Source organism: Aphidius gifuensis, linkage group LG5, assembly GCF_014905175.1.
Source record: "Aphidius gifuensis isolate YNYX2018 linkage group LG5, ASM1490517v1, whole genome shotgun sequence".
NCBI lineage: Eukaryota > Metazoa > Arthropoda > Insecta > Hymenoptera > Braconidae > Aphidius > Aphidius gifuensis.
Window position 1 is genome coordinate 7,215,146 of NC_057792.1, and position 24,365 is coordinate 7,239,510.

A 24,365-nucleotide genomic window follows, 5' to 3' on the forward strand; every position below is an offset into this window, starting at 1 on the left:
ATGTGTATAATAGTCTATAATTTTTCATATTGTTGTACGATAAAAAAAAGACATTTTTAAGTTTATATTAAAGAACTGTTTTTTTGCAATTCATAAAAAAAAAAAAAAAAAACAACGAAATAATTTCTTGTTTATTGAATTTTGTTATTCCAATAATTTTGTATTTATCCAACACACATTTATTCCTTTTCCTTAATTTTTAAATATACTGGATAAAATAAAAAAGGTATGTAAAATTTTTTTTCAATTGTTACATAAAAAAAAACAGTATTTGGTAAAATAAAAATCATAAAAAATACTTAATGTTATTAGAAGTTAATATTTTTTTTTTTTTAATTAAACTGTCATGCATTTTATTTTATGATAGCATTTTACATAATTTTTTTTAAATTACATTTTTCATTAATAATTAAAGCCCATCAAATTTTGTTTAATATATTTCATGTATATGTTTAAAATAAGAAAAGAACAATTTAATTCTAATGAAATAGAGAAAAAAAAAATTATTATTCAATTTTTCAAGACAAAACAGCAATTATTTTGCTGTAAGAAAATATTTATATTTATTGTCTCTTTAATAACTTACAAAGCAAATCATACGTAAAAACAAAATTGAGAAAAACAAAAAAACACAAAAACAATATCTACGAAAATTGAATTATCAATTTAATAATAAAAAAAATAATAATTAAAGAATATTATATATGTTAGTTTGTAGTTTTATTACATCAGCATAATAATCTTCTTTGCCGTAAAAAAAAAAAAGCTTACTAATTGATTATGGAAACTTTTAAAGATAAAATTAACTATTTTATTTACAAAAAAAAATATTTAATCATCAAATTTTAATTCACGCATATTGCCCTTCGTCAATATTGAAATTAAATATTTTTTTTCATTCTTATTTTCTTTTTTCTTAAAAATAAAAAAAAAGAAAAACATTGACGCAGAGAAAAAAAAAAACAAGAAACAGTAGTAGTTTTTTTTTCCAATTACCATACATACTTATTGATAATTTATTTTAATTATTAAGATTTACGATTATTATTATTATTGTTAATTAATATTTCTACGTATTTCCTTCATGAATTTTAACATAATGAATTTTCAATGCTTTAATATTCGGATATTTAATAAGACAAACTGGACAAACACGACCATCAGCTCCTTTAACTTCATAATCATCTAAATCAACTTTTTTAAAATGTTTTTTTTCATCATTAAGATTATCATCATTAACATTTGATGAATGATCAGTCAATAAATGACTATCAATTGCTCCACGATTAAACATATTTTTATCACAATAATTACATTGAAATAACATACTCATATGACTTTTTTCATGTAATTGTTTAGCAACAGATGTATCAAATTCTTCATTACAATCATCAATTGTACAATAATGTTTTTCACCATTACCATGTACTTTTGTATAATGTTGTCTCATATTTGAGCTATTTGAAAAAATTTTAAAACAATCAGAACATTGTACACCATCATCATCATCAGCAACACTGCCACTAGCACCACCACCATTATCATCATTATTATCATCAGTTGTTTTATTTTTTGCTGGTGATTTTGATGTTATTTTATGTACATTTGAACGATGTTTATATAATGAACTCTTTGTTGGGAATAATTTTTTACAAATACCACATGTTACTGGTTTTTTAGATGTATTTGGTGTACCAACACTACTACCAGATGGTTCACCTAAATTATATGCTTTTCTAATAATATCAAAATCAAGTTTTGGTCTTTTTGGACGTATTTCAGAGTCATCACTTTTTGTTGATGATTTTCTTGGTGATGGTGTTGCTACTGATAATGGTATTGATGGTGATGTTGTTGATGTTGATGCTGCCGCAGCAGCAGCAGCAGCTGCAGCTATTGATGCAATTGTTCTTCTAGCATAATGTGCACCAGCTTTATGTTTTTTCATTGAATTTTCATTATTAAATACTTTTTTACATATTGGACATGGAAATGATGCTGTTATTGGTGGTTTTTTAACTGATGTAAATTTTATATTTGCTGAATTTGTTTTATGTAATTTTTTATGTTTTGTTAATGATTTAATTGATGAATAATATTTACCACAAATATCACACATAATATCTGGTGGTGCTCTTACAACATCATTTAATAATGAATCTTCTTTATGCCATTTCATATGTTCATCAAGTGATTGTTCATCATTAAATATATTTGTACATAAATTACATTGTAATTCTTCATTAAATGAATCATCAATTTTATTTTCAGTACAATGTACATCAACTAAATGTTTACGTAAATCTTGTATGTCATTAAAATTATTATTACAAACAGTACATTGTAAACTTTTTGAATTGTCAATATCATCATTATTTGCTTCATCATCATCAACGTCATCACCACCATCATCATCAATATTATTTCCATCATCGTCACCTTCATTTTCATCTTCATCGTCATTATTATCATCATTTGATAAATCATTAAAACTATCAAGCATTAAATTTTTTTTAACTTTTGATGGTGATGATGATCTTATTGATGATGGTGATGTTAATTTATCAATTTTAATTGGACTCAAATTTAATTCATTTGTTCCTTCAACAATTTCAACTTGTACTTGTTCCATTGGATTTGGTATATTTCTAATACTTAAACGTGAATCACGTCTAAAATGATGTCCACGATGTATTTTTAATGATGTTTCATTACTAAATCTTTTACCACATATATCACATGCTAAATGATCATCTTCATCAATACCATGTTCTTCAATTAAATGTTGTGAATGTTGTTCAGCATCATTAAATACTTTTTTACATTGTTGACATGTTATTAATATTGTTGATGCTTCAATATCACGTGGATGTGCACGTTGTCCATGTTGTATCCATAAATCTTCACTGGTAAATGTTTTTGTACAATTTGGACAACAAAATCTTCCATTAATAATATGTGCTGTTCTAACGTGTCTTCTTAAATTTGGATAATTTGCAAATATTTTACCACATGAACGACATTCAGTACTTCTTGAACCAGGTTCACCACTTGGTGGTGAAAATATTGGTGTATCTTGTTGTTGTGGTTGCTCTTGTTGCTCTTGTTGCATACTACAATCACCAATTAATTTTAAATCATCATCAATTGTCAATGGTTTATCTGTATTTTTTAATTTTAAATGTGATGTTTTATGTTGTTGTAATTGATTTTGTGTTGTAAATTCTTTTGGACATAATGGACAACCATATTTTATTATTTTATTATTTTTATTATCATTCTTTGAATCACGATGTTCTTGATAATGTGCTAAAAATTCATGTGCATGTTTATATTTTGAACCACATAAATAACATATTATTTCTTTACGACGATGTTCAGTATTAGTATGTGATTGAAATTTTTTAAATATTAAAAATGTTAAACCACAATGAGCACAATGATATGAATTTCTTTCATGTGGTGGTAAACGTTGACATAATTCACGATGTTTTAACATATTTGGTTTATGTTTATAAATCATACCACAATAAATACATGTATGATTATGAGATGGAGCACCATTTTGATATGGTCCTAATAGCAATGATGGATTTATTAATTTATTATTTGTTTTTTTATTAGAGCTATTATTCATAGGTGTTGTTTTTTCTATATTTGTAGTTGTTGTTGTTGTTGTTGTTGATTTTAATTTAATTGGTGTTTTTTGTGGTGCTGTTAATTGTTCATATTGACGATCAGAATGTTTTGATAAATGTGTTAATAAATCTTTTCTATTTGGCATTGGACGTAAACACATATTACATGTAAAATATTTTTCAGTACCATGTTTTGGAGTTACAAGTGCTATTTTCATAGCACATTCAAATGATGCACCACAATGTAATTTATATATTGAACGATCTGGAAATTCAGTTAAACATGCAATACATGTATATGGACGTAAATCAGGCATATGTTGTCGTATATGATTTAATGTACTACGACGATCATTAAATACTTGTTGACATGAATAACATGAAAATGTTTTTAATTGACTTATTATATTTTCTTGAACTTGTGTTAATGGTGCATTTTTTTCCATTGATATTAATTCATCTTCAACATCTTCAATTGATTCTTCATCATCCATTACTTCATCATCTTCATTACTTTGTTGTTGTTGTTGTTCTTGTTGTTTTTCACCATCATAATATTCATCATCTTCAGTTGAATTACCAGTTTCAATTTCTTTTGTGTTATTATCACTATTTTCAATTAAATTATTATCATCATTATGATATCTTTGCATATGATTTTTATATGAAAATTTGGAATGTAATATAACTTGACAATGTGAACATTTTTTTTTAAATGCTCTAACACCACGAAAATGTGTACGTAAACCACGACGTATTTTTTTTTTAGATTTTGTAAATTTTTGTGTTGAATCAGGCTCAATAATTTTATTTGTTACACCTGCCATTGGATTTATTAATAATTCACTATCAGCAACTGATTCAACATCAATATTATCATAATCATCATGTGGTTCACGCTTTATTTCAATTTTATCAGCTTTTGTATTTTTTTGTGTTTTTAATTCTTCATTTTTTACTGGTGAATCTTCTTCAATTGATTCCATTGATACATCATCCATTGTTGTATTTAATGTACTATCATTTTCAATTGATGATATTTCTTCTGGAATTATATCTTCAACTGATACATCTGCTTGTGATAATTCAGCTGGACTTTTTACATTAGTATCATCCTTTACACTGGGATCCTAAATAATTAAAGATCCAATTAGTATACATAGTTTTAATTTCATACAAACAAATGAATATTTTTGATAAATTAATTACAAAAGTTTGATCTTTTGTTAATATTTAAAAATAATTGATAATGTTTGTGATATTAAAATATTAAATCAACGATATATAAATTAGCAAATATTTTAAATTATTAATTACTGTATCTTTTGAAATCAAATTCCAATTAATTATTAATATTGATTTGCTTGATAATTAATAATTTAACAATATTAATTAAGATAAGATAATAAATTATTTTACCATATTTAAACTGTTATTGCTGATATTTTTTACAAGCCATTGTTGTAATTTTTCCTGTGATTTTTTACAAGATTCCTTGTAAATATGCCAATCTTTGACTTTATCAATACATCCTTCACAAATTAGCGTTGACAATTTGTCATCAGATGCAACCTAAAAACAAAAAAGCATAAACAAAAAAACATCAACAAAAAAAATTAAAAAATAACCTCAAATATGACTTGGTATAAATTTTTATAAAATATATAAATAATAAACAAATAGAAAAAATAGAAAATAATAAATGCAATAAGCCATCACATAACCTTACTTGAAAATTAAAAAAAAAAAAAGAAAATTACTAGTTAAAAACGAGCTGAGAACTAATTAAGAATACAATTAGACTTATTACAACATTGTAATTTACAAAAACAATTAAAATAAAATGTTATAATGTAATTATTTATAAATTTTAAATACCTCAATTAATAAATGCTGATGAATTAGTTCATCAAATGGTAGTGATGATTCTTTGATACCAAAAATATCAATTTTTGGCTCATCAGTAGATAAACATAATCTACAAACATTTTTAATATTGTCCAACTCGACAATATCATCCATTTTGCTCCGGATAAAATCACACTCTCGTTGTGCCAAACAGTGCCAAATAACACAACAAGATTAAATTATCAAACAAATAATAAATTCAATACCTTATGTCAATATGATAAATTTGTTAAAGCATTATTTAAATAGTTGATAAAATTAGTATTAAATAATATGTCGTTAATCAATAATTTGTACTTATGATGTTAAATTAAATCCACCACTTGTAGAACACAAACTACGCCATGGATGAAGAGGATTTTTGACCGACAAGATGCACTCAATATTCCAATGATCAGGTTAGGGGACGCAAACGTTTTTGTTTGCTTGGCCACCAACCACCAAGCACCAGCACCAAGTTTAGTTTTTTAACAACGCTCTTTCTGGGAATGGGGAATATGTTTCGATTTTCGCTGGTAATTTTCGGTTGCTTTTAGTTCAATTCCATATTCCTAATTTAATTTTATGATAAAGATGGCGTTGAGGTAGTAAAAAAAAAAAAAAAAAATTAGAAGCGGGACTTGCGCACGCATGCTTGGTTATGCATTTAAAAACACTAGATGGCAGTTGAACACAGATTTTCAGCTTGAGATTAAAAAACAAAAAAAAAATAAAAAATGATTACGGACGAAAACAGGAAGAGGCTTGTCATGTTGGATCAATAATAATGCAAGTTTGAAAATAATTATCTACATGATGTTGTTTATAAATAATTTTAATAACTTGAAGTTTTTTTTTTTTTTAATTTGATTTTCTTTTATTATGCAGACACAGTGTTATTTTATTATCAACAAATATGAAAAATTAAATTTATAATTACGCATTATAAATTAATGAAATTATAAAATTAATAAAAATTTTTTCTTTTTTTTTTTGTCTGCAAATTTGGTCCATATAACTGTTTAATTTTAATACATATTTGACATAAAATAAAAATAAATTGAACACTTAAAAAATAAAAAGCTAGCTCATATTTTTAAATTAAATTTATTTTAACAAATAGTATAAATGATAAAATAGAAATACGGATTTAAAAAATATTAATTTCAACAGTTTTTTTTTCAAATCTGTTTTAGAATTGACACAAAAAAATAAAATGTTTAGTTTATTAAAAATAAATTAACATGCTAAAAACTGAATCCAAGTTTTCATATTTTCATAAAAATTAATAGTAATCTTTTGCATTAATTACATTCATTAAATAAGAACTTCAGGTATATATTTATATTTTTTTTTTTTCACAGTCTGATCAACAGATTATAATTCTCTTAATATAATAATACATATTTATAACTTTTTCCATACTTTGTATAATTTAATTAGGACAATATACTTTTTTTTATCTAAAACTAAATTTTATTTGATTATTATATAGACACTTTCTAATTATGAACAACGATCTAAGAACCTGTCCTAGTTGTCATATTGAAAAAATAAATATAAATAATAATTTAATTACATTATTTCTACTGCATGTATAAATTTTTTCAATCTTTGGCATTAATTTTAACCGAAAATCTCTTTACGTATATATATTTAATAATACATTTTCATCAGCAGAATAATTAATAAACAATTATACAGTCAATAATCATTAAAAATTAAATAAAACGTAATTGGGTCATAGATATAGTATATAATATGTGCACGTGTTTTAATGTTAATATTTTAATAAATCATAATTCTTCAAGTTGTCTGACAATGTGATGTAAAACAAGTACTTTTTTCTGATTCTTGACGAACATAATCATGAACATTAAATCTTTCTGTATCAGGATTTACTGTTTTCCGTGCTAATAATTCTCTGAAAAATAATAAAATAAATATATGAAAAAAAAAAAAAACAAAGTTATGTACAATATATAAAATATAATAATTCAAATTACTTAGCAACTGCTAAAAAGGCCAATTCAACATTGAGTCCAGTTTTTGCTGATGTTTCCATAAATGGTACATCATATTCATCAGCAAGTCGTTTTCCATCCTCTTTTCTAATAACTCTGTCTGTTCCACAATCACATTTATTTCCTAAAAAAAATTTTAAATATAATACAATTCAATTAATATATTTTCAACTATGCATATTTATTAATCAATCAATGACAAAATTTTTAAGTTAAATTACGAAACAATTTATTCCAAGCAATGCTTTAGGACTTGCACAAATTGTATACTGTGCGCATAAGTATAATATTTCCAATCATTATCGTCTCTAAATAATTTTTTTTAGGTCATCTTTATAAAGAGGTCGTAAATAATCATATATGAAGTATAATAGCAAGTCATTTTAGGTTCTTTTATGGCTCAAGACGATTACTCGTAAAAAAAAATATACATGTGTACAATATATCTACTGCAGTCAAACTATTTAAAGACTTTAAATGACTAGTTGATTTCAGTAATTTTTTAAAGAACTAAATCATTTTCTGAATGATTTTTAAGAGTGTACTAAAATCCTCACTGAACAATTTTAAGATCCGAAAAATGATCGAGTCATTTTGTTTGAGACTATTAAAGACCAAGAATGATTCGAATCTATATAAATTGTATCTCCGGAATCAGTACAAACATTATTTATTATCTGTCTTATTCTTTTTCTTATAATTAGTACTTTTTATATTTAGTTTAAATATAGAAAATAATAACCATCAAGATTTTTTTCAACGATGATAAAAGTAGGCTGATAACTTTTTAAATCAACGATTCACAATATTTAAATATACCAAAGATGAAGATTTTTGTTTTGTTTTTATTATTAAATCTATAAAAGGTATAAAGTTCAACGACACCGAGATGATGTTTGTAATATTGAAAATAAATTTGTAAATGTGTATATATAAAATTAACAAACCCAATAGCATGATGACAACATCAGTCTGTGCAAATTCACGGATTTCACCAAGCCAGGCTCTGATGTTATCATAGCTTGTCTTGTTGGTCACATCGTAGAGAAGTAGCAGTGCTGAAAAACCAGTCAGTATAAATAAATCCTCATCCATTATGCAATCATGATGTCAAACTCAACGTTAAGTTTATACCGTATACAGTAAATATATTTATATTTTAATGATCACATATTGACTAAAACTAAACTTATATAATCAGAGAAAAGAAAAACAAGAGTTGCATCAAATTTTACAACTTGAAAAGAGGCAATTTCTCTAAAAACTTGATGTGTATACTCTTTGCTATTCTTATATATAAATAAAGTTTTTTTTTTTATCTTATAAGTTATTTTTTTATTGTCTTAGGAACAATATTAAATCAATGATTTATTTATATATATTATATGATTTTTTTTCTTTACCATGAGCGTCACGGTAGTATGCGTGAGTCACACTGCGAAATCTTTCTTGACCTGCAAGAGAAAAAAAAAACATTATCGGTTATTCAAGTATGACATTTTTTTTTTTTTTTTATCATCACGTATAAATATCATAACAAATATAAATATATATTACCTGCTGTATCCCAAATTTGTAGTTTCACTTTTGTATCAGCAACAGTTACAACTTTATTCTAAAATAAAGAAACAAAAAAAATATATTATAATAATGTATAAATATTTCATATCAAAAACACCAATTTTTTTTCAATTTAAAATTAATAAATAATATTTATTATTATTGTGAACGATGCATATATATAAAAAAGCTCACTCGAAAATCTATTCCGACAGTTGATATATGTAGATTGCCAGGAAGAAATCTTCCATCACGAAATCTCGTTAAAATACAAGTTTTGCCAACTCCACTGTCACCAAGTAGCATTACCTATATCATAAATTGGTTTTTTTTTTTTTTTTTTTTTTGATCAACATAATTTAATAGTTACATAATAAAATTGAATATTTTCTTCGAATAAAATAAATGTAAGGAAAAAGCAATTGATTCAAATATTTATATATAAAAAATAAACCTTAAAATGATATTCTAGTCCTTCGGGTGGGGCGTGTGGCTGATTGGGACCATCGTAGGACGACTGGCGCCTGGTAATCACGTGATTACCCCCACTATTACCAGTCATTTTAACGGTGGTGGGAAGCAGGCCCCGTGAGGCCGCACCGTGAACCTCTTGACCTGACCAATCAGCAGTACGTTCACTGGAACCAGTCTGTCGCATAATAACTCGTAACAAGTTGTTCAAATACCTCCGCGATATTTATGCGCTCCTGTTAGCAAGAGCACCAATTTGCTCTTCTTCTTCTCGACCACTCCTTATTGTTGACGTCGCTCTGTCGTGCCTTAACTTCTCAATTGGTTTTTTTTATCTTCTCTAACTCTTTCTGTCTCTTTTTATTTTATTTTCCTTTTTTTTTTTCAATTTTGTTTTTTTCTTTGCGTGTTGACGCGCGCTCAATGTTGTTTTGTACTGTACACGTCGAGTTGCTGGGTTACTTATGTTAGAGAACGCCTCGAGGTCACTCAACTTTATATTCCGTAAAAATTGCAATAGTAGAATATCAACTGACTAATTACATTTTCTATTTTTTTTAATTTTTCTATCTTATGTTTATCCTTTGCTGATTATATATTATTCTGAGAAAATAAAAATGACATAAAATGAATTGATCTATAGGTGTTTTTTTTTTTTTTTTAAATTGTATTATTTATAAAAAAATTAATTATAGTTAAGGAACAATTTGAAAGAGTTTTTGAAAAAATTAATTTAATCGACTAAAAATTGTGGAAAAGTAATTACAAACTCATCAAAGTGTAAGTATATATATTTTTGTAAAATAATTTTGTGCAGTTAAATTGAGTTTAAAAATTTTCAATACTAACAGTTAGTTTAGATAACTTCTCGAACTCATTAATTATCGAAAAAACTGAATAATACAATTCATGTGAAATACAAAAATAAAAAAAGAAATTTATTTTAATATTTATAAGTTACGTACTAAAGGCGGGACCAATGAGGTAGGTCCCACCCACGCAAACATTCGTCGTTCGATGAAAAGATAAAAGAAACATTTAAAAAATATGTGGCATTTAAATAAATACATATATATTCATTTCTTTATTCATTTATTTTTATTCGAGTATAAATTTTTTATTTGTATGTGGATTATTATTTTCGACTCGCTTACTTGAGTTTCGAGAAATCAGATATGCTTACACCCGACTGGTGGCGCCATGACCCTGGCCAAAGAATGCAACAAACATTTTATATATATACACCAAGAGACTGGATTTTATTATTTTAACGAGACTCTTTGAACACTTTATGCGGCTTTTGTACTCGGCCACTGACACTGGCTTGTCACGTGACCGAATCTTTCACTTTAATATGTACTTCAATTGCGTCACGCATTTTGATTTTAACTTTTTTTTTTTTTTTCAAAAGAATATAATAGCTATATTAAAAATATATATTCATAAACTTGAAACGGCAAATAGTTAAATTTATTTTAAAATAAAAAATATCTAATAGTGAAAAATTTTTAGTTAATAAATTACGCGTTTTTAAATTTGAACGAAAATAATTTAATTAATTTACGGTTCATTGCTTTACAAACGATCATAGATGATAGATTAATTACTTTTTAAAAAATTAATTATATTTATAGAAAAAAATAAATAAAAATAGTAATATTAAAAAAAAGCATGTGTACTTGAATGTTTTATCAAAGAAAAAAAAATGTTAAAATTATATATTAAAAAAACACTTGTTTGAAATAAGTAATGACACTCTTGTGTGTATATATTTCAACCAAGTTTATGATAAATATTATTAACCAGTATAAATAATATTACAATTGCGTCGCCATTATGAAAATTAATCACGCCCTTTTACGAGTGTGTGGCCATTGGCGGTAACTTGTTGGCGTCAACGTCACATATTAACAATCGCAATACATGTAAAAAAGATATACACATATCAAGTATGGACATTGATGAACTGAATAATGTTGAAAGGAATATGTATAATCCTCATCACATGTGGTCATACAAATACAAAGCTTCAAAAGCCTTGAGGGTGACTATCTCGACCTCGACAAAACACACACACAAACAAACACAAAGACTATATCAATTTTCACATTCTACTGTATGACTACTAGTCATGATGTATGTATGCATCAAAGTCAAACAAGTATATATGAATTTATAATTAGAATGATAATTAGCAAATTGTGATTACAGTCAATGAACATTAAAATATATGATGTAAAATTATTATCATAAAGTATAGATATTTCATTCGAGCTTTTGATTTCCTTAGAATATACATATATATATTTGTACACCTTAAAAATTCGAATTGAGGTCAATTTACCGATAGGAAATGAACTAGGGTAATTAGTTTTATGATTGACTGAAAATTATTATTATAATTTAAATACTGATTATAATAAAAATAGAAAATTTAATATATTATTTATTTTTTCTTGATAACACTCAGAGTAACTATGACATTGCGTGTTCATATGAACGACGGCGGATTCTGATCAGAACAATCATCGTCCATAATTGTCGTTCTCGGCAACAATATTTATCATCACTGTGTAAAGAAAAAACAAATAATATTTAAAAAACCACAGAGAAAATGACCGAGCGGGGATTTGAACTGACGACTGTTAGGTTCAAATTCCAGCGCTTTAACCACTGAGCCAAATGTCCCATCATTTTTTGGTGTATTATCTTTTACCTCAAAATGTAAAAATTTAAAATTAATATATTCTACAATAATAGATAACTAATTTGGTTGGTTTTTTTTTTTTGAAAATCAAATTAAATATATAACGGTTAAAATAAATGTTACATTGGAAAATAAAATAAAGAAGGAAATAAGTCAGCGGAAGCTAATAGAGTTTTCCAGATGACCGGTAATGCTTGAAAAAATATTATTATGAAATTATTATTATAAAAAAAAAATAATAGATCAAGAATATTCTGCACAGAGAGTAATTTGTTTAATTTTTTATATTATTTTTGTGAAAAAATAAAATAGACAAAAACAAAATGTTATATGTATATCCAAGTAATTATATTTAAATGAATGAATTCTCTTTGCCAAAGGCATCTCTTTGTTAGTTGTTAACTGTACCTTATTTTTCTCAGTAATTATGTAAGTATTTAATTTTATGTGACATTTAATCCTTACAGCTATTTTTGTGCAACCAGTTTATTTGTTGTTGTCTGTCGACTTTCATATGGTATTCAATTTATCTTATAATTTACTAAAACAGTATATATATACACAGTTAAAAATTTACTGTAAATAACAAATAAATTTTTCCATCAAATTTTCTAAACTCTGGAATGTTAAATTACAATTTTAATGACAAAGTAATTTTTTTTAAGCATCTAATTAATAGTTTTTTGTAAATTCAATTTAAATTAACTAAAAAATAATATCTCTTGAATTTATTTTCACATTTTACAGTGTTAATTTTTTTTTTTTTTTCATATTCTTTTTGAGCTAGTTAAAGTTTAAACTCATAAGCCTAGTTAATAAATAAATATATAAAAATTAAACGTGCATCATTTTTAAAAACAGATTTATGTTAAATTTTCTTTTTCTGCAATTTAAATTAATTTAAATAAAATAAAAATAGTTGTTATCACTCTAAAAACGACGAACAAAAAAATAAAAAAAAAAATAATTTTTTTTACATCCCCGTGGGGGTGGGGTGAAAAAAAGCTGATGGGACAGCCTCTTGATGCACGTAATAGCATCAAAATAAATGATAAAGGGGATGGCCCGCACCCTGAGGGCTCCAATAATAAACATATATATATTTAAAACTATAGATATACGATTGGGAACTGTTTGGCAAATGTACCCCACGTTGTACTAAACTATATATATATGATATCGTACTTGTGCAGGCCTACATGTACACATACTAAATCAAAATGCCCCCTACCGGAAAAACTTACACAAAGGCTTGACTCTCGGTTGCCTTGCGAACGCCCTTATGAAGCTTTTTGTATATAATACACATCTCTCGTTATGCCACTCAACCCCCAATATGTATACGATATTTTTGAAATTTTTTGCTTTGACAAAAACTGTCACAAAACTAATTGGTTCAAGTTTTTAAAAATTGACAAAAAAAATAGTCTGTTAGGTATAGCGTTGATTGAATTATAATTTTTAATTAATTAACAAAAAATTTTAAGTATTTTAAAAATATTTTCAACTGATATAATGATATTTTGATTCAAAAAAATTTGTATATTAATTGATACGTGTTGATTTTTTTTTATTTAGTCGTATTTTTTTGGTGTGAAAAAATTTAGATACAGAGATTATAGACATGAGGTCGTATTGAAATTGAGGTTTATTATTTTTATAATTTTATCATGCTATAATTTCACTGTAAAATAAATTTTATAATAATTTATTTTTTTATTTTAGGGGTTGTAATTAGTCCTACGAAGTTTGAGCACGTTGTTTGTGTCCTTTTTTTAAGGTATCTTTTTCTTTTTTTTTATGAGAAATTTATAGATCAATGACTGGTCGAACTCAATCGTTTTTTAAATAACTAAATCCTTTTTAAATTAATTTAAAATGAAAATTTAGCATTTCAAATAGTCGTAATAAATTTATTTAACATTAAAACTTTGTAAAATATAATTTTCTCAATTCAACATAACAGTAAAACACAACCACTTGTTAAACTAATAGATTTCAGATTTTAGAAATTTTAACTAAAAAATTTAGGCACTTACACTTTTTTCAAATTTAATTAACATTGAAAATAAATGATTGAGAAAAAAATTCTCATTTAGTTTTCTTTTGAGAATTCAAATTTTAGATTTTTAAAGATGAACTATTTTTTTTTAGAATATTTATATGAAAATGAATTTTTTTATTATACATAAAATTATAAATAACAAATGATTTTTCAAAGCTTTTTATATTACATCAATTTATACTTTTTTTTTGTGATAAATATTTGGCTTTTTAAAATTGAAATCGGCTGTGTTAACGTGTATATATTTTTATAGCCGACTTATACTGCACCTCGTGTGAAGTAACCGCACCCTTGTCACTCTTTTTTTTTTTATTTCCATTCATTCTGTCTTTTCGTGTGTTCTTCTTTTTCTCAATATTTTTTTTCTTCTCTTTCTTTTTTATATAGGACGTGAGCCTCCTGCACGATTGCCATAAATAAGCTCTCGACATGGTATGTACTCTTTTTTTTCCTATATACATAAAACTCTCGTATTTTTGCTTTAGTAATATATACAAACAAATAATAATTTTGGAAAATCTTATAAAACTAAAAAAGACATACAAAATTAACAATAAAAAATGAGAAAAAAAAAAATTAATTAAGATGATTTTCGATTATAATTTACAGATAAAAATGTATAAATACAAAAAAAAAAAACAAATTAAATATATCATATTTGAGAAATTTAATATTGTTAAAATTCGACTGAACATTTATTTTATTCATAAAATTTAAAAAAATATATACGTTTATATAATTTATTTTGCCCATCAGCTTTGTAATTTTTTTTTTTAATTTTTCAATAAAAAAACAATCATTATCGATAATTTTAATTAATTACATCAATTTCTATATAGTTTTTTCTTATTTTTAAATTAAAAAAAAAATACCAATAATGTTTATTTCAATTTATTTAAAAGAAAAAAAAAATATGTTGACAATAAACATAATAATAATGGCATTGATAAGCAACAGTGTTATGAAAATAAAAAAAGCAGACTCGTGCAAACTGGATGAATTCGATTCCCGAGGGCAACCGCTTGGAAAAACGAGCTTCTCTCATTTCATTCACCACAATAACGAATGTATCCACATATCCATCATTGCATAAGGTGAATAAATATACACATATATATCCATATGTATATTTAAATAAATCGTATGTTTCAACATTTCAGTAAGTTCATAAAAATTATCTATATACAAAATAAAAAATAAAATAGAATATATAAAGAATTTTTCGCAATTTAATATAACGGAAATGACACGCGATAAAATACGTTATAAATGTTATAATGTAACCGGAAGTGAGAAATAGCATCGAGACAACAGGCCTAATATATATGATGGATAATGTGTCATTTCCGGTGATAGAATTGTGTACACATTATAATTACATTTTAAAAATGCTATCTTAATTTTTTGGATTTTATTCTTAATGTTATTATTTAATATAGTTGCCTTATTAAAACAAAATAGCATTAGTTTTTTACTTTCAACCTTTTAACATATACGTTTCACATGAATTTCAAACGTTTATGAAAAAAAAACTAATACAATCGTCTATGTCGTACATAATAAAATAAAAAGGGTTCATATTCGACAGAGATGAATCCTTATTATATGAACATCTGTTTTTTTTATTAATTGTATATAAAAGTCTATATCACCACAAAGTGATATAGACCCTCGTGTTTTAATATTTCCTGTAATAATGTTTGTATTAATAATAAAAAAAAAGCTCAGTGTTTACGTAGTTAAAGCTGCTTAATTTTTACAATAATAAACAAAAAAATAGTAATTTTAAAAGTCTAAAAAATAATAACAAAGAGCAAAGGAATATATATTTATTTTTAAGTTGAAATTATAATAATCGAATTGTATATCAACTTATTATCAATCAAAAAGTCTCGAAAAACAAAAAAAAAAAGCTTCAATTTGTGGAGACTGGAGTCAAGGCTTTCTAAATTAATTTCAGAAGTTGAGAATCATTATGTGTTAATTTTTTTTCATATCAAAATTATACCCAAAATAATTCAATGAAACATAAAGTTGGAGATTGTTTTTTCTCATATTTATTATGATATTTTTTATTATATAAAGTTGGAAGAAAAAAAAAATATACATTTATATATAGAAAATAAAAAAATAACTACTTATTTTTTCTTTGTAAATGTATATATTGTCAGAAGGTTTGAATTTCTTTGACGATAAATGATATATAATTCTCTTTTATTTAAACATTGTGCAAAGTGTTTTATACGCAAGGATACTCCCTCATTATGACGTGTACAATAATGTGTGTTAAACGTGTAGAAATACGCGTCAATAAAGCATTCACTGACCGTCTGTTATATAGCCGATTATATTAAACACGCTTCCAAGCTTACCCTACCCTTCTTCCTCCCATTTGCCCTTATATAACAACCATTTTTTTTTTTCCCGATGACTACCACCTTGCAGTCCTCTATTTCCTCAACTCCATTATTATAATTTTTGAAAAATCATATCGAATTTTAATTTATTATAATTTATATCATTCAAGAAAAAAATTAACATATCAACAAAATTATATTTAAAATATTCACTGATAAAAAGTTATAAAAAATATATATATATTTTTTTTTTTTTTACATTCTGTTCATATTTTTTTACAATTATTATCAAAGCTCTCTTTGATATTTCATATAAAAACAAAAATGAAATTTTAAACCCTTTTGCTGTTTGTAAAAAAAGTTTGTAAACTTTGAAGTTTGTATTTTTCTATTAATTATATTTTAAAATATATTTTTTTAAATTTTATATAATTGCTTTTTCTTTTATTTATCGACAACTTCATCTGGGTTATTCTTATGGCGTATTGGTTTTTCAAAAAATAAATAAAAAAATTAAAAATATAAAATAACAATGCAGTGCTTTTCATTTATTAAAATAACTCTTGTTTGTTATTTATTGGTTACTTGCGGAAATATTTAACATTGAGCTTTTTTGTAATGCTGCAACAAATATATCAAGAAAACTTATAAATCCATCAATGAATTATTTTTCAAGATTGTGTCAGAATAAATGGAAACTTTAAAATATGTAAGAAATATTTTGAAATAATATTAGGAGTCGATACTAGCACGAAGGTGGCCGACTATGCAGAGTAATGTTAGAAATGTGTCATGTGTTTTCGTAATACAGCACAAAGGACAATAGGATTTTCTGGGAATAACTATAGAAATATACAAGACCCAAACATCGGGCCTGTGAGACCCACCAGTTAGTTGCTTCATTTTGACCTTAATTTAGCATATCAATATCGCTTGGATAAATATTTTACAATCATCTTGAATTATTATTGAGTCAACAGAATCATACATAATTAATAAATATATTTATTAATTTCAATTATTTGTTAATTGAATAATTTATAAATTACATAATTTATAAATAATTTATTAATTTATTAATTACATAATTAATAAATATATTTATTAATTTCAATTATAATTGAAAAATGAAGATGAAATGAAATAAAAAAATTATTTCATCCAATTTTCTATCCAAATATTTAATATGTAGGTATATAGTTATATATTTTTATATTATTTAATCTGTTATATATTGAAATTTAATACCCGTTCTGTTTGCTATACAGAGAATATACAGCAAAAAAAAAATTACCCGATCAAATAACAGATATTCGATCTATAATATATATGTATATGTATATAATTTTAGAGCTTAACTTATTGTAGAATTTGAACAAGAAAATATAAAATAAAATAAATAAAAATGAGTATTTCAGTGAATTAACAATTTACAATTTGCAATGATTTGAATTAAATTTAATCGCTGCTTTACTAACAGAAAGCCACCAAAAACATTATAATAAAAGAGAGAAAAAACTTCATGTGCCACCGCGTTATTTTGGATATTTTCAACATATAAAAAATTAATACAAAAAGCTCCCAAATTTCTGGAATTAATATAGAAAGACCAAACTTCAGAGATTGATTGTTTTTTTATTTTTCGAATTTTTTTATTGTTAATAGCAAAAGGACCTTGACTTACAGTTTTTAACTAATAATCCGAAAAATTTTATTTTTATCACAGGCTCTCGGAGCTTATCGAGACCTTCAATTTGCATCTAATATGATTTCTCTCTGTACCTTAATCATTATATAGAAATTAGAAACTATGAGTGGGATCCGTAAAACATATATAAAAAAAAACAATACACTATATGGTGGGGACGATGCACGTCTATCCCACCTTCGTAAAAAGCATCAACTGAGGCAAACACTGAGCTTTTTTTTGATCACTCTATGGTGATATAGGCTTTTAAACAATTAATAAAAAAAAAAAAAAAAAGATGCTCACAAGGGTATATATCTCGGTCAGAAATGAACCCTTTTCATTTTATTATCTACGACATATAGACCTTAATTGTGTTATTTTTTTTTTGTCAACGATAACAGTTTATTTTTTATCATTTTTTAAAAAACTGGAAAATGTCATAAACTAGTTAAGCTCTTCTGTGAGCGGAGCAGCAACATGCATTGTTGTTATCAATTACATTAATGTATATGATATAATTATACTTTGTTACTAAATTACATTCGAACTTTAACTTTCATTTATTTATAATCGTTATTATGCTTTCAATTATATATACACTTTGATAATTTTTGCATATCTTATCGGAAAAATCTAATTGACTCGATGCCAACTGTTCAACGGATTAAATATAAATAAAATTAAAATGTATTTTGTTATCTCGTGACTTTTGAAAGCTGCATTACATGTAATAGAATATTCAAATTAATCAAATATTTAATAAAAACAATTATGCACTGTCAACCACAAACGTTCATTCTACCGCAATCAATGAGCAATTATAGAATGAGTCCCTCGATAAAATTAATTATATATATAAATGTTTATTCTATCGTGAATTTTATTAGAACTTTGTACTTATTAGTTTCGTGATAAGTGATAACAATCGTCATTAACATATAGATAACATTCATAAAAATATCAATACAAATCTATATTTAAAAAAAAATTAAACACCAATTATATATCTGCAAATAAAAATTAACAAACTCTACAGTTGATTTCACACTAAAAATTAAATTTAAAGAAACGAATAACAATTTATCATTAAAAAAATTTATATTTAATATACTTTTTTTTTTTTACGATTATCAATGGAAAAAAATATAATTTTTTATATAAAAATATTTAAATTCAATATGAGTATTATACCATAAAATTTTTTTAAAGAAAAGTTCAAAAGTATTTATAATATATATATACGATAGATGTTGACAATTTATTATATTTAAAAAACTTTACTGGAACTTTATAAATTATATAGTTTTATATTTTATTTGTTAAAACGTATTTAAAATAATTTGGATAATAGAAAAAACTAACATTAATTACATATACAAAAAAAAAATAAAGAAATTACAATAGTTAAACGATTTCACAATTAAATATTACCAATTGAAGATGATACTTTATTTTTATAATTAAATTTTTTTTTGATCACAATTAGCACAAATTTCAGCACATAAATAATGAATATTTCTTTACCATCAATGTAACATGATTGAGTCTGTGCTTCGACTGTTTCGAATGTACCTCGTTCAGGAAACTCTTAGTGATAACCATGGTAACATGCGCGTATCAATTTTTTACACATGCGCGTTTTAATCACGTGTTAAATACTCATATATTTATAAATACTAAAAATTTTTTATCATTATTATTTTTATTAATATAAATTTATCCATTTTTTCCAACCAATACGTTGTCACATGTGTATAATCTATCCAAAAATATTTTACATATACTTTGAGTAAACTTTGTCATCTTTACAAAAAGATATTTTTTTTTTTTGAAAAAATCATTTCTTAGGATTATTAAGAATACTAACTTTGGTGCCATGACAATTTTTGTTATATATAAAATAATAAAAACAAATTTATTGAAAACAAAAATAAAACAAATAATAATAATATCTTTTTTTTTGACTTTGTTCAGGTTGCAATTCTGTTTACTAAATCCCTTGGGATATTCTTTATCTCATTCTCACTTTAATTTCCCTGACCCTTTGCAATATTTTTTTTTTTTTTTTTTTCACCCCTACTTACTTGCCCTTGGCGTTTATACATTACAGACGGTTTTATGGTAATGGGAGGGTTGAATAGCTAGGGGTGACGAAGTGAGGGTGCGATGCCACTGGATATATATTTTTATACTAAGGTGAAAAATTCTCAATGAAAAAAAATCTGAGGTTTTTATTATACAAAAAAAAAAAAAAAAAAAAAAGAGATTAGTATGTAACTAAATGTCAATTTCAATCTCTGCTTTATATCATTGTTATTATTATTTTCTTTTAACCATCAATATTCAGTAATTGGATTTATCATTTGCATGTTTGTGCAAGCAGTAACTTCCGGTTGAATAATCTGTTGTATTGATAATTTATACAAACGTATATGAACTGTGTGTTTTTTTTTTTTTTTTCAATAATTATTATCAAGAGACTCGGTAGAGTGTCGCCTCAATTTTTAAAAATAGCGAGACTCTTACCGGATATAAGTATTTTAAGTGAGTGTTCCTTGACGTCGTCGTTTTTAATTTATCAAATTTCGTTCTAATTATTTGTTAAAAAGTAAAAATAAAAATAGTTTCACTATATATATCAATGCCTTTCTTGCCAATGAACCTACTCTCGATTTTATTTAACAAATAATAAAAAAGATATAAGAGTCAGCGGAAGCCGGGTATTAAATCTTACTACAAAAAAAATTTTCAAGCTGAAATGTGTAATTTCTTCGGATACGTTGCGCATACTTCGCGCCTATCCATACTCCTGAATTTTTTTTTACATGCATATACGTGTATGTATTCAGCCACATGTGTTAGTTATTTATCATTGATGGTATAGCAGAATTTGTTTGTTTTTTTTTTATTCAAAGCATACATATATAATATATATACACGTTTTAATTTTTATATTCAAGAAAATTAGTATGCGATTATTATTTATTATTTATTATGGTATTCACGGTTATTTTAAATAGACGAATTACAAATATAATTTATTATTAGTTTAAACAAAGTAAATGGAATAAAAACAAAACATAAATTTTAATTTACGATTTATGTCCCCAAAAAGCCTCACTTTTTAATTAAGTGTTTATTCATCATATACCTTTAATAATCAAAAGACGTGAAAAACTATACAAGCAAATGCTTGGTTGTACGCTTGAGCGGTCGTACACCCGAGCAGTCGTACACCCAAGCGTCACTCGGCCGACACACATTTTTTTTTTACTACCCTTCGAAAAAAAGTTTCACTTCAAAAATATATTCAGCACGGAGAAATTCTTCCGAAATCAACGACGAGGAGAAAATTTTTCCACTTATTTTTTTGTATGGGTCAATTTGGGAGAAATTCGGAGTAACCGCGGAAAAATTCGGAGTAATCACGGAGAATTTCGAACAAATTCGGAGAAATATTTTTCTCAGGGAGTTAATGAGCTGTTTTGGGCCAACAATTAATTCTGATACATTTGGTCACCAATTTAATTTGGTGTGTTATTTGACACATAATTATAAATTTATAATTTTTTAAAGCACTGCCGACCAACAGTGTTTTTGAAACATTCACCCGTGATTTACAGCCATTGGCTATCTGTTTCAAACACTGATGCTTGCTTTCTTCTCTTATTGTCCAGAGTTTTACGGGGGGCCCACAAGCACGAGCGAATCGGGGATAATGGGTTTGGAAATGATATTCAGGTAATCAGGTTTCGAGCACTTATTAAATACTTGAATATATACAATTCAAAATGTTCTGTAATCAACGTTTCGAGCAGTTCGATTGAATTTTCATGATATGTTGTTTCCATCATTAAATTTGTCAAGTCATAAAGAGTAATAAACTTCATGCCGGAGTAATTTCTCCGCCACCAACCTCGTGCCAGAATAATTTCTTCGGAAATGGGCGCGAACTTTCCCCGGGAATGGGGAGAAAGCCGGAGTAATGGCGGAGAAATATTTCTACCAAAGTTGACAATCATTTCGAGGACAAAAATAACATGTGGTATCATCGTTATCATTATAATCTTCTGGAGTGTGTTTAGATTCATGTTCGAGTAAAAGTTCTTCATTTTGCATATTTTTAAAACACCATGGACAATAAAATCGGGCATGGTTTTTTGTTGTGAAATGATTTCTCAGATCGTCAGTAAGTACTAATTCGGTGCAAAAGCCACATGCGGTTAATTCTTCGTCAAAGTCGTTTTTTGAAAGGTTTTTATCTGCGACATCAGATTTTCTTGTTCTTTTTTTACTTTTTTTTTTGGACTTCTTTTTTTTTGTTCATTCATCATTAAAAAAAGTATTTATTATTATTTTTTTAAATTTGTTTTAAGACCAATTTTATTTCTTGATCACTCTCTTTTTTTATTATTTTTTTAATTTTCCCGTGGGGAAGGAACATCATATTTATCATCGTATTCATCATCATCATCATCAATATATTCCTTGTGGAACTTGCCAGCTTTAGTTTGAAGTGTTGATGATTTTTTTGGGATAAGTTCCCTGGTGAAAATATTTTTTTGCGACTTCTCCGCATTTACTCCGAATTTCTCCCAAAGTGACCCACGCGGAAAATTGAGTGGAGAAAGGTATCAAATTTTTTTCCGAATTTCCTCTGAATCGACTTTGGTAGAAAAACGGTCGAAAATATTTCTCCACGATGAGAATACGCGGAGAAACATGTGAAAAAAATAAATTAGTCGCAGAGAAATTTTTTACGAATTTTTTCCGAATCGGCTTGAGTGGAGAAACGTTCGGAAATATTTCTCTGCGATAAAAATACGCGGAGAAATGTGTGAAAAAAAAAATTTTACCACAGAGAAATTTTTCCGAAACCAACGGCGAGGAGAAATTTTTCCACTCATTTCCCCATATTCATCAATTTGATGAAACGGTCACAGGAGTTTCGTAGACCGAGTACCTCAGGTATATCAACTTTTTTGAGAGAAAGTGTCTTCGAATTTTCATTTCTTTCAAAAAAAATAATCATCATTATGTTTTGCGTTATGAAACGATTAATAATTAGTTATTTTTTTCTTGGAGAAATTGAAATTCGAAAAAGTTGGAAAAAAATTGAACAAATGGTAGAGAGAGTTGGAGAAAGGGTAGAGAGATTTGTTTGCCATTTCTCCGACTGCGTGAAAAATTAATTTTACATGTGCGATTTTTCATACACCCTGTATATGATACTGCGAGGATTTTTTTTTTTTTTGCGAGTCACCAAAGTGGTTTAGAAATTTTTTCAATTTCGAATTGTTTTTGAATTATTTGGTAAATTGAAAATTCTGACTTAGAGGGTATTTGTATTTATTTATTGAAGAAAATCACAACATCAACTTCAACATTTGTACAAGAGACAATTTATATTGGTGTAGTCATGCTGTAGTAGTACAGTGAATGAATTTTTAAATATTTTTTTGACCAAGTCATTTTATGTATAATTGAATTGTGACAAATAAAGCAAGTGAATCTACTACGTAGTATAGTATGTATACATAAACAGTATCACAACTAACAACTGGTAGAAAATTATAAGCTGTTTATTCAATTTATAAAAAAATAAAACCGTATTTTCATAAGGAAAACATATATATATATAGCTATATATTTTTTTATAAGAAAAACACATAGATGTTTATACGAAGCCGATTTCATAATATTGAAATGTAAATTTATCTATGTAGATATTATATGATTCCTCTACACAATTCTATATAATTAATTAAATTATATAATTTGATTTTTTTTTTGCATTAGATTACAGAATTTAGTTTGACATTATATTATTCAATTGTATTTAAAAAAAATAATTATTTCAATGTTATTTAATATGTTTTTTAAATTATTTTATTCAATATTAAGAATTTTTTTCTTTTTGTAATTTTAATATTGTTGATACATATATTTTTTATAAATATATCTTT

General features: G+C 25.5%; 2 protein-coding genes across 5 annotated transcripts in view; both read right to left on the reverse strand.

Annotated features, from left to right (window-relative positions):
- Nucleotides 1-319: 319 nt before the first annotated feature.
- On the reverse strand, nucleotides 320-6,069 carry LOC122857429 (zinc finger protein Xfin-like). The gene is made up of 3 exons (XM_044159599.1): nucleotides 5,517-6,069; nucleotides 5,058-5,210; nucleotides 320-4,768 (listed from the first exon to the last, which is right to left on the reverse strand). Exons 1-3 carry the CDS (start codon nucleotides 5,658-5,660, stop codon nucleotides 1,070-1,072), a joined length of 3,996 nt encoding a protein of 1,331 aa, XP_044015534.1. The 5' UTR covers nucleotides 5,661-6,069; the 3' UTR covers nucleotides 320-1,069.
- Nucleotides 6,070-6,346: 277 nt separating this feature from the next.
- Nucleotides 6,347-24,365, reverse strand: part of LOC122857430 (ras-related protein Rab-37-like) — a 38,155-nt gene continuing 20,136 nt past the window's right edge. For 2 of the 4 annotated variants that reach the window (XM_044159601.1, XM_044159602.1), the window contains exons 5-9: nucleotides 9,107-9,164; nucleotides 8,953-9,003; nucleotides 8,497-8,607; nucleotides 7,532-7,673; nucleotides 6,375-7,449 (exon numbers count right to left, since the gene is read on the reverse strand). In XM_044159601.1, coding sequence (XP_044015536.1) covers nucleotides 7,332-7,449; nucleotides 7,532-7,673; nucleotides 8,497-8,607; nucleotides 8,953-9,003; nucleotides 9,107-9,164 — 480 coding nt within the window. In that variant the 3' untranslated portion in view covers nucleotides 6,375-7,331. Of the gene's footprint in view, nucleotides 7,450-7,531; nucleotides 7,674-8,496; nucleotides 8,608-8,952; nucleotides 9,004-9,106; nucleotides 9,165-9,304; nucleotides 9,419-9,563; nucleotides 10,184-19,830; nucleotides 19,970-24,365 lie in introns of those variants that run through there. The other 2 variants (XM_044159603.1, XM_044159600.1) reach the window with 2 other exon arrangements.

Bases quoted from the DNA above. Each gene is read 5' to 3' on its own strand.
- LOC122857429 (XM_044159599.1), bottom strand. From the start codon at position 5,660: ATGGATGATATTGTCGAGTTGGACAATATTAAAAATGTTTGTAGATTA. The intron at 5,211-5,516 runs GTATTTAAAATT...TTTTGTTTTTAG, and splicing joins ATCAGCATTTATTAATTGAG to GTTGCATCTGATGACAAATT. The intron at 4,769-5,057 runs GTAAAATAATTT...TTAATTATTTAG, and splicing joins GCAATAACAGTTTAAATATG to GATCCCAGTGTAAAGGATGA.